Raw genomic sequence first — 11,853 nt, 5'->3', positions numbered from 1 at the left:
TGTCAGAGCTTTGGGAGTTGGAAAGCAGTATTCTATTGCTGTCTTTAGTCATCAATATAGTGATATGGATCTCACTTTGTTGTTCTTGTCCTTCATTACCCTTTCCTCTTTTTCCTCAGTATTCCAAGTCCCTGGACCGACTTGAGGCATGTTTCGGGAAGGAGCTGGGCAAAACGTTCGAGGGGATCCTTCACCCTTCGCTGCTCGTCAACCCCCACCAAAGGGAAGCGGAGTGTGGAGTGGAGTGCAGAACAAGAGGGGGACAAGGAGAAAGTGACCATGAGGAGAATCCGAGACTGAGAGGAGGAGCGCGCAGGCAGAGACATTTCACACAGGACTCTATGAAAGATGGAGAATGGCAGCAGAAGCCTGTATTTGTATATTGAATTTGGCCATTGAATTCCTTGGTGAACATATTTGTACATACAGTTGCGGCCAAATATTGGCACCCTTGCACTTTTCTTAAATAATTCCCTATTTCTTCTAAAATAACTTGAAATTGTAAAAAACGTTTGTTCTCCACACCTTACTGTATTTTCAACATTTACAGAACCAATTTTATTTTGGTAAATATACGTTTAAAATGTGTATTTACAAAGTAAAATTGTCATGGACAAAATTATTGGCAACCCGGAGAAAGTACCTGGTTGCACAGCCTTTGGCCAAGATAACTGCAGACAAATGCTTCAATAAGCTGGCTGCACCTTATTACTGGCAATTTTATTCAGTCTTCAGCAGCAAACTGCTCTAATTCTTTAAAGTTTGAGGGGTGCCCTCCACCAACTGCTGTTTTCAGCTCTCAACAATAGGTTATGGATGTGATTCAGATCTGGACTCTATGCTGGCCACTCCAGTACAGGCCAGCGTTTCTTCTTGAATCATTCCAGGGTGCCTTTGATGTTTGTTTGGGGTTGTTGTCCTGCTGAAAGACCCTCAACCTTGCAACAGAAACCCAGTTTTTTTTACACTGGATTGAACATTGTACTCCAAAACACATTGATAATCTGCTGTTTTCATGATGTCTTGCACATGTTCAAGGCCCCTAGTACCAGAGGCAGCAAAGCAACCCCACAGCATTATCAAACCTTCCCTATGTTTGATTGTAGTTATTTTCTTTGAAGGCTTAATTTGGTCGTTGGTAAACATGGGTAGCCCCACTGCTGAAGAAGACACAAGAAAGCCTGATTGAACTTCTCAAATGGAATGGTTCAAGAAGAAATGCTGGACTGTTCTGGAGTGGCCAGCCAAGAGTCCAGATCTAAATCACATCCAAAACTTATGGTGAGGACTGAAAACAGCAGTTGGAAGAATTCGAATTAGAGCAGTTTGCTGTGAAGAGTGGGACAAATTGCCAGTAGAAAGGTGCAGCAAGCTCATTGATGGTACAAGAAGCGTTTGTCTGCAGTTGGCCAAAGGCTGTAATTTTGTCGATGTCAGTTGTATTTACTTTCTAAATTAGTAGTTTACAAAAATACAATGGGTTCTGCAATGTTGAAAATCCAAGGTTTGGAGACAAAGTTCTCCATTTTAAATTATTTTAGAAGAAAAATAAAATTATTTGAGAAGTGCAAGGGTACCAATTATATTTGGCTGCAACTAGTTTGTTACAAACCTGATTTTTACACTGGGGATGAAAACAATGTTGCACATGGTTTGACTTTTGGGATTTAATTAACCTTTTGTCTATTTACAATAAATAATAATGTGCATATTTTGTATACTTTTGTTTGATCAAGTTTTGTAAATGTCTAAACTCAGTGAAAATCTTACGGGGCACTATTCAAACAGAGGACCATGGTAATGTTGAAACGTCCATAATATTACCACCACCAGGTGGCATTGGTCATCAATGAATTGACTGAATGCAAAATGTTGGTTCCCCCATCATATAGGTTCAAATAGCTCTATACATCCTTGTTTTTGCTCTTATGACTACAGGGTGGGATAAATATTAATTGCAAGTTATTTTAGCATCTACACGCCATTAATTTGTCTTTTTGGTATGGATTGTTCTGCTAATCCCAAGATTATGGTTTCTTATGAATCTGTGTCCATTAAATAACTAAACTCCAACAACAATGGTGAAGATCAAATCGATACATTTGAAGGTTAGGAATTTATGCTATTCTGTGTTTTAATCCCTGGGCACGGAGTTCTAGACGAAGCGCATTGGCCGCAGACAAGCGCACAGTCCTCATTGGCCCATACTTTTTGTCCATCAGAGAACAGGGCCCGCCTACCCGTTATAAACAGCCAGACATCAACAATCCGAGATATAGTTCATTTGGTGCATCCTACACGTTGAACAGAGACACGAACGCCGTTGCGCCCTTTAAACAAATGGTTGTCCAAGTAAATCCGCCCACTCGCCACTACAGCAAAACAATGGAAGGAAGTCAGCAAAAGGTGGAGGCTAATGTCTTACTACTTGGAGCTGAAAGCGTCGGTAAATCTGGTGAGCACAATTTAATTAATCCTTGAAATTTAATTGCACTTTTATTCATGAAGAGCGACTTTTTGTGATCTTTGAAAGTAGACCGGAGTTATGACGGCCAAATGCAATGTATTTCCTGGGGTAATACATTTACTGATGAACATGTCTCATTAATTGCGCTATTTTCTGTCCTCAGCTCTCACGGTGCGGTTTCTTACTAGAAGGTTTATCGGCGAATACGGCGATATTGGTAAGTGCTGGTATTTTGACTTGATCCATTGATAATGATATAATTGCATTCAAATCAATAGGTTACAGTAGATCAAACCAAATATCTAAATGGTCCGTTATTTTTGCCTTTACAGAATCCATCAACAGTCATACTGACCGGATAGACGGACGGGAGATCTGCTTCAATATCTGGGACTCGCTTTGCCCCCAGGTGAGGGAAAACATCCTATATAATTTAGGCTACATGATGATAATAACGTTATAGTGGTCACAACAAAGACTTTGACTAGTGGATACTCAAACATGCAGAGCATTCTGGAGTTTTTCTATTCAACAAGGAGGTTAAAAGGTTCACTAAATAACTGTATTTTGTCTTCATGTGTTTTAGAATGGTGAGGTCGCGGGACACATCAGCGACAGACAACTCCAGTGGGCGGACGGTTTCATCCTGGTTTACAGCATATGTGACCGTGCCAGCTTCAACGTGGTGCGGCAACAGGTGCAGCGCGTCCAGCAAGCCAAAAGCAAATTCCCCGGCGCCCCTCCCATCATCATCGTGGGGAATAAACGTGACCTCCAGCATCGCCGCACCGTCTCCAGCGAGGAAGGACGCCTCCTCGCACTTTCCACAGACTGTGGCTTCTTTGAGATCTCTGCAGCGGAGACATACCACGAGGTACAGCTGGTATTTCACGAACTGCTCGACCTTATCCGAGAGGCGAGGGCGCTCAAGAAGGGGGCAGCTGGGATCAAGGGTATTGTGAGAAGCATGTCCGCAGTTTTCGGAAGGAAGAGGACTGAGTAGTTCCAATAGCCTAATACGAGAGACATTGAGATGTTACTGTAGTTATGCATCTAAACGGCCCAGGACTTGTCCATGTGTAAAGTGGATGGTTATGTTTCCATATTGGAATAGGTCAATGCGCAGCGCTATGATGTAGGCCTAACTGAACACAAGCCGGTTGGATTGTTACTCAAATGAGATGACTGACAATCAAATCCTGTCAAACTGACATGGGCCTTTGGACAACATACTTACTGCAGAAGAAGTACTCTTGAGTGACTATGAGGTCAGGTGGCCTAAAGTAGCATTACATGCCCTTAAATTGCCAACTTGTTAGATTGCCATGTAACATGCCATACAATTGCCAACTGTAATGCAGATGGTCTCTTGTTTAAATGCCTGGAAGAAGTATTGTGGAAAACCTATGTGCAATAGACAATTTATTTCTCTTCACAAATCTGTATCAGCATGCAGAAAGTTCTAAGGGTCAGGCCTGCTTGGTCTTATCATTGGCACAATCCCTTTTTGGACTATTGACAATCTATGCAAGACAGACAAGCGAATGTGTAGTATTATAATGGTGTGATCATTAAACTTGCTGTCTTAGTTGGTATACATGTAGCCTCCAGTAGCTTTGCTGCGTTTCCATCCATGGTACCTACATCAATCACACTTCAAGGCATCTTGAAAGGCCAGCCAGTTGGGGACCATTCTCTGTTCATCTTTAGGACGTTAATTAATGTCAATACCCTCTATTGAGTGTGCTGTACATTTTACATCTTTGAAGAATGCCGAGGCCTACTTGACTTTTATATAGGGGTGTTAATGCAGTGGGCAAACTTCTTGTCTATTTCAATAGCCTACTACTGATTCCTATCATGTTTTTTTGGTAACTTTTCATAAACTATGAAAACTGAAGTCATGTTTGTTATACAAGTCATTAGACTTTAACTGTACAAAGTGTGCATACCACAGAACTTGGTCCTACGATTTCAAAATAAAATGTGAAATTAATGCTTAAGTGAAGTCTTTTATATTTTTTCAAGCACTGTATTTGTCAAGCCATGCCGGAGATCATCTTAATGCGCTGTAAGAGGGGAACATCTTCTCACACAATCCAACTAGAGGTAAAGATTAACCAAGTCACATCTTACTCCTCTCCCCAGATACTTAACAAATTACTGACAGAAAATCTAAACTAAGGTTTCCAAGGTTATTCTGACAGAAATACATTGAATTCCATTATATGAAGGGTTAAAACACACCAAACATGAAATACAAGACCATTTCAAAAGCACAAAAATGTGTTATTCAAAAAGTTATCCTTTTATCATGCTCTCTCATAAATCCTAAATCTCTCAAATTCTGTCAATGCAGTGCCAAGATAGCTGAACTGAGCTTTCCAAACCTAATCCCATAGACTCACTATGGCGACGGCAGCCAGACCCCATCAACGTTTAACTCCTAACTAAGGTCAACGACAAGGGAAATGCAGTCAATCACCCTGAAGCCCTTGCACTTAAGCTCTGCCTTCAAAGCCATTTCCCCGACTGCATTCGACTTCTCTGACCAAATGAAACAGGAACAAACGAAGATCCTCGTCCATATCAAAAGAGGGGCGCTCGTGCCACCTCATCGCCCCCTTATTTACTCACAACACACACTCACAGGTTCACTCATACACTTGACCTTGTGGGACCAGACAGGATCTAAGTGTGGGATGCTGACTGACTGACTGACTGTTGTGGCCAAACATGGGAGTTCTCTAGTCATAACATGTTGACCCCAGCAGAAACCATGTCTCAAGGGACAGTTTGGCTTAAGGGGTAGGGAGGCTATGTGGGGTGCTTTGATTATACTGTGAGTAGAGAGATGCACATCCAGCAGGAAGGCTATGTAAGCAAGGTACTGATGAGCAGTTGATTAGTAGAATCAGGTGTTATTGTTCAGCAGGGCTGGAGAAGAATCCTGCATACCCAGTAATTCTCCAGGAGGAGGGTTATCCACTCCTGCAATAACAAGCAATGGGGGATTTCACAATGACAGACACTGCGCTTGAGGCAGTCCCAAGAGGTACTGGTGTCCACATGTCTAAACATGGTGTTAAAACGTGTCCTTTATATGTCCACTGTGTCCTCATTGTGACCAGATTTCCTGGTCCCTCCCTCTATGCAAATTATTTGACAGATATTCTTTTAATAATAATATTTATTTATTTACTTTAAGACATATTGTTGCCATTAGACAATGGTGCCAGCTGTCAATGATTTTGGGATGGTATAATGATGATTTAAATGGTTTTACTTTCCAGATCGGTCTACACTTGTAAGATATCAACTGTCCTCTGTAGCTCAGCTGGTAGAGCACGGCGCTTGTAACGCCAGGGTAGTTAGTGGGTTTGATCCCCGGGACCACCCATACACAAAAATGTATGCACGCATGACTGTAAGTCACTTTGGATAAAAGTGTCTGCTAAATGGCATATTATTATATCCAGTGACAGTCCGTGCCTGACTACCTCTGGAGGTGGGCAGGAAGATCTGATTACACACAATGATGCTGTATGAAAATAGATATACACATCTCAACCATATCTCATACACATAATACTGTAATACATTAGCCACGCATGTCCATGGAGTTAAGGATGAACTAAAGGGATAGTTCACCCAAATTACAAAAAGGCATATTGGTTTCCTTACCCTGTAAGCAGTCTGTGGACAAGGTATGAGAGCAATCTATGCTTTGGTTTCCAAATGTTAATGTTTTAGCATTTGTGGCGCAAATCTCATTCAAGTCGTGACCGATATTAGCATTTTTCAAACATTATGTCCAAATCATTCAAAAGTATCTAAAATGTATTGTGAAGCTCAACACAGTCACTTATAGATGATTTGAACATGATGCACGAAAATGCTAATATCAGTCCCATGACTGTTAGCATTTGGAAACGGTGCCAGCCACTGCCAGGGAAACTAAACCAAAGCATGGATTGCTGTCATACCTTGTCCACAGACTGCTTACAGGATAAGGAAACCGATGTGTAATTTTTGAATTTTGATGAACTATCCCAGGAGGGAGGACCACACTTGTATAATGCACATCATATATACTGAGTACAACATACATTAGGAACACCTCAATATTGAGTTGCGCCCCCCCCCCACCCTTGCCCTCAGAACAGCCTCAATTCGTCAGGGCATGGACTCTACTTGGTGTCAAAAGCATTCCACAGGGATGCTGGCCCATGTTGACTCCAATGCTTCCCACAGTTGTGTCAAGTTGGCTGGAAGTCCTTTGGGTGGTGGACCATTCTTGATATACATGGGAAACAGTTGAGCGTGAAAAGCCCAGCAGCGTTGCGGTTCTTGACATAAATTGGTGTGCCTGGTACTTACTACCATACCCTTTTCAAAGGCACTTAACCTTTTTTGTCTTGCCCATTCACCCTCTGAATGGCACACATACACAATCCATGTCTCAATTGTCTCAAGGCTTAGAAATCCTTCTTTAACCTGTCTCCTCCCCTTCATCTACAATGATTGAAGTTGATTTAACAAGTGACATCAATAAGGGGTCAGCTTTCACCTGGATATGTCATGGAAAGATCAGGTGTTCTTAATGTTTTGTACACTCAGTGTACAGTTCAAGTACATGTATTTAGAATGAAGTACTATCAGTATGCCATACTGCATACAGTATGTAGCTACCACAGCTTCTGCCATCCCATTAACAGTGTCCATGGAGACCAACAGCGATACCGGGAATGTACAGCTCTGGCAGGGGTGGGAGTGAGGGATTTCCTTTTTTTCTCCATGGCAACTATTATTTTTCCAAGGTGTTTGCCTGTTGCATACAGTATGTGATGTAATGTATCTGGGAGAGGGGGTGGGGCAAATGCGGCTATTGGGTTAGATGTTCTGAGCCGATACACAAATTAAATGTCATGAGAACCATTTGTTTAGAACATTGTCTCCTGTTCTGAAATCCACCCCCTCCCACTCCCTTCCACCCCCCGAAAAATGTGACGCAAGCACAACAAACGCTAGGATCTTCAGCGCTTCAATCAGTACTCATGAATATGGATGTGAAGGTTCATGGCAAGAACAACACCATTGTTGACACTTGTCTGTAAGGAGTGGGAGGGATTGTGCCAGTTGGAGAGCAGGTTGCTGTGCCACACAGACTAAGAGCTGCCACGATGTCATCGTTGTGGGACGGAACGGAGAAGGGAAACACGGTGTCCATGGCAACCAGTGCCGTCACTGTTGCCAACGCTCTCTTGCCCACGTCATCAAGAAAGCAAGCAAGCATCGCCGGGAAGATCCCACAGAATGAACTCTACTTCCGATCAGCAGTGGGGGGTTGAGAGATTAAGGTCACGTTGGTGAGAGATAGTGGGCGTCTTTTTCTCTGAATATATTTTAGTCATTTAGCAGACGCTCTTATCCAGAGCGACTTACAGTTAGTGAGTGCATACATTTTTCATACTGGCTCCCCATGGGAAACGAACCCACAACCCTGGCGTTGCAAGCGCCATGCACTACCAACAGAGCTACAGGGGACCTGCAAGGATTCTCCGGAAGCCCCGGGGGTTTCACCTGTGCCAGCAAACGAGGAGCACAGAAACACACCTCGCAGCTTCTTGCAGGCACGTTGTTAACACACACACACACACACACACACACACACACACACATACACATACACATACACATACTCCCCCCACATACACACATACCCACATACCCACCACAGCCTCCTCTAAGTCAATGACGCTGATTCACAAGGCCGGAGAGACCAGCTTGTCTGTAGTACACATGACTGTTCATTCACAGACAGGATGTGGTGTACTAGCTGCCTGAGTCATGCAAGTGTCCAGGGCCAGGCAGAGGCTTACAGCCCCAGCTACTGGGGGGTGGAAGAGGGAGAGGGGACTGGGATATGTCCGGGATTGAGGGCCCGCAGATGGGAGGTTCACATTACCAGTAGACCTCCGGTTGGATGGAGAGAACGTGGGATTGAGAGAGCACAGAGATTTGATTACTGTTATCTAATAAGGCCCTAGGGAAGAGGATATTGGCCTGCCTTGACCATCATTGGTGATCCTGGAGAGAGAGAGTGAGTGCGTAAGTGTGTGGGTTAGGGCAAGCAAAGGAAAACAAAAATTGTTGTTTCTTATTGGACCAGCCCAGTTATTCCCTCCCTGTTTCATTTTCGTTTGTTCCCGTTGCTGCGCAATGAACACGACCCAGGCCAACTGCATTGTGCAACTGGGACCAATCAATAACGACCAGACGGCAGGCAGGCATGAACAACATGGATGACATGCATGTCAATACTATCGGACACGTAGTAAAACAGAGCAATGTCCAGTCATGCCCCTCGAACGTCAATGGGTGAAATCCATTAAGAACGTTTATTTACTGTATTACAGAAGTTATATTGAATTGTGTTTGGTTGACAATGCAACCAAATATCAACATTTAAAAGGATACGTACAGTGGGGAGAACAAGCATTTGATACAATGCCGATTTTGCAGGTTTTCCTACTTACAAAGCATGTAGAGGTCTGTAATTTTTATCATAGGTACACTTCAACTGTGAGAGACGGAATCTAAAACAAAAATCCAGAAAATCACATTGTATGATTTTTAAGTAATTCATTTGCATTTTATTGCATGACATAAGTATTTGATCACCTACCAACCAGTAAGAATTCCGGCTCACACAGACCTGTTAGTTTTTCTTTAAGAAGCCCTCCTGTTCTCCACTCATTACCTGTATTAACTGCACCTGTTTGAACTCGTTACCTGTATAAAAGACACCTGTCCACACACTCAATAAAACAGACTCCAACCTCTCCACAATGGCCAAGACCAGAGAGCTGTGTAAGGACATCAGGGATAAAATTGTAGACCTGCACAAGGCTGGGATGGGCTACAGGACAATAGGCAAGCAGCTTGGTGAGAATGCATCAACTGTTGGCGCAATTATTAGAAAATGGAAGAAGTTCAAGATGACGGTTATTCACCCTCGGTCTGGGGCTCCATGCAAGATCTCACCTCGTGGGGCATCAATGATCATGAGGAAGGAGAGGGATCAGCCCAGAACTACACGGCAGGACCTGGTCAATGACCTGAAGAGAGCTGGGACCACAGTCTCAAAGAAAACCATTAGTAACACACTACGCCGTCATGCATTAAAATCCTGCAGCGCACGCAAGGTACCCCTGCTCAAGCCAGCGCATGTCCAGGCCCGTCTGAAGTTTGCCAATGACCATCTGGATGATCCAGAGGAGGAATGGGAGAAGGTCATGTGGTCTGATGAGACAAAAATAGAGCTTTTTGGTCTAAACTCCACTCGCCGTGTTTGGAGGAAGAAGAAGGATGAGTACAACCCCAAGAACACCATCCCAACCGTGAAGCATGGAGGTGGAAACATCATTATTTGGGAATGATTTTCTGCAAAGGGGACAGGACGACTGCACCGTATTGAGGGGAGGATGGATGGGGCCATGTATCGCGAGATCTTGGCCAACAACCTCCTTCCCTCAGTAAGAGCATTGAAGATGGGTCGTGGCTGGGTCTTCCAGCATGACAACGACCCGAAACACACAGCCAGGGCAACTAAGGAGTGGCTCCGTAAGAAGCATCTCAAGGTCCTGGAGTGGCCTAGCCAGTCTCCAGACCTGAACCCAATAGAAAATCTTTGGAGGGAGCTGAAAGTCCGCATTGCCCAGCGACAGCCCCGAAACCTGAAGGATCTGGAGAAGGTCTGTATGGAGGAGTGGGCCAAAATCCCTGCTGCAGTGTGTGCAAACCTGGTCAAGACCTACAGGAAACGTATGATCTCTGTAATTGCAAACAAAGGTTTCTGTACCAAATATTAAGTTCTGCTTTTCTGATGTATCAAATACTTATGTCATGCAATAAAATGCAAATGAATTACTTAAAAATCATACAATGTGATTTTCTGGATTTTTGTTTTAGATTCCGTCTCTCACAGTTTAAGTGTACCTATGATAAAAATTACAGACCTCTACATGCTTTGTAAGTAGGAAAACCTGCAAAATCGGCAGTGTATCAAATACTTGTTCTCCCCACTGTATATATATATATGCTTGGATAGTTCCATCTGAGCCACTGGCTTAATCCCATTCTTTAACTTTTAATTTTGGTTGAGTTTGAGAAGTGAATCCTGAATCTTGCAATCACACAAAATAAACTGTTTTAGGGATGCATAAGAATGGTCATCTGCACTCTGTACTTCTACCCAGCCAGTCGAGGAGGATGTCTTCCTTCCAAAGGAGATTTTCCTTCCCACTGGTCACAGACGTCAATTCAACGTCAACTCCACGTTGGTTCAACGTAATTTCATTGAAATGACGTGAAAACAACATTTAATCAACCAGTGTTCCCAGTGGGGCTTTAAGTCTAGATTGTTGTTTAAAGCATGTAACAAATGTATTTGCAAGCAGTGCTATAAAGACGGGTGGGGTGTTTACCAACAAAACCAAAGTGTGCACAATTACGAGGCCAAAACAGACAGGGTTGGCTTACAATATAAGGATTATTGACAACATGTAAGCTATATTTCGTCTGCAAATGTTTATTGAAAACGTAAATATGCTCAATAAGCACTTGTTGTCTCTCAAATACATAGCTATATTAGCATAAATGTGACAACCGTCAAAACACTTCAAAACAAGAGATGGTATCAAGAACAAGATAAAACTAGCTGAAACAAGCCATCTACCATACAGCCTTTTACCTCTGAGTTGTGCACGCAGTATTGTTGTGACGTTGTCAACCCATCTGTCAATATTAATAGAGAATAAAGATTGATTGATATAGACAGAGCTGTTTGGTAACTTGTGTCCCTAAACCTATGTCAGTTAGTATCCCTTTCATACACAGACCAAAATCCCACAATTTTACCATACCTGCTTTTTCATACCAGCTTTTTGGTATATCTAAAAGGGGTAGGGGATCAAAAACAAGGGAAAATAAAAGCCACCTAAAGACCTAGTCATCAACCTGTAACCAAAATAAAGGAATCAGGTCTGTGTGAATGGTTCTCTGCTTTTTCCCATTAACAATTCCATTGTTTAACACCTTCCTAAATTGAACATGCACACACACTTGTACACACACACAGTGTGGAGTAAACAGATCACTCCAATACTTACTCTCGGTGTGCCATCTGAGGGCCATCTGTGCCTCTATCCAGACACGTGCACAGATTGTAGTGCCCCTCCAAATAAGAGTGGTCCATTGAGAGTGAGTGAGAGTGTGCGTGTGAGCATGTGAACGTGTGTCTGTTACTATGAGTCTATTATTTGACTTCCTCCCTGATCAAATACACCTTATCTCCACACCCATGGTTTTTACAGGACTTGACC

General features: G+C 43.0%; 1 protein-coding gene across 1 annotated transcript; it reads left to right on the top strand.

The window, feature by feature from the left end:
• Window positions 1–2,295: 2,295 nt before the first annotated feature.
• On the top strand, window positions 2,296–4,470 carry zgc:64022 (Ras-related and estrogen-regulated growth inhibitor-like protein). The gene is made up of 4 exons (XM_041902029.2): window positions 2,296–2,455; window positions 2,631–2,684; window positions 2,800–2,876; window positions 3,054–4,470. The coding sequence occupies exons 1-4, from the start codon at window positions 2,341–2,343 to the stop codon at window positions 3,468–3,470; spliced, it is 663 nt and encodes a 220-aa protein (XP_041757963.1). The 5' UTR covers window positions 2,296–2,340; the 3' UTR covers window positions 3,471–4,470.
• The last annotated feature ends 7,383 nt before the right edge of the window (window positions 4,471–11,853 follow it).

Source organism: Coregonus clupeaformis, chromosome 17 (assembly GCF_020615455.1).
Source record: "Coregonus clupeaformis isolate EN_2021a chromosome 17, ASM2061545v1, whole genome shotgun sequence".
NCBI classification, from domain to species: Eukaryota; Metazoa; Chordata; class Actinopteri; order Salmoniformes; family Salmonidae; genus Coregonus; species Coregonus clupeaformis.
This window is presented reverse-complemented; position numbering and strand designations above follow the sequence as displayed.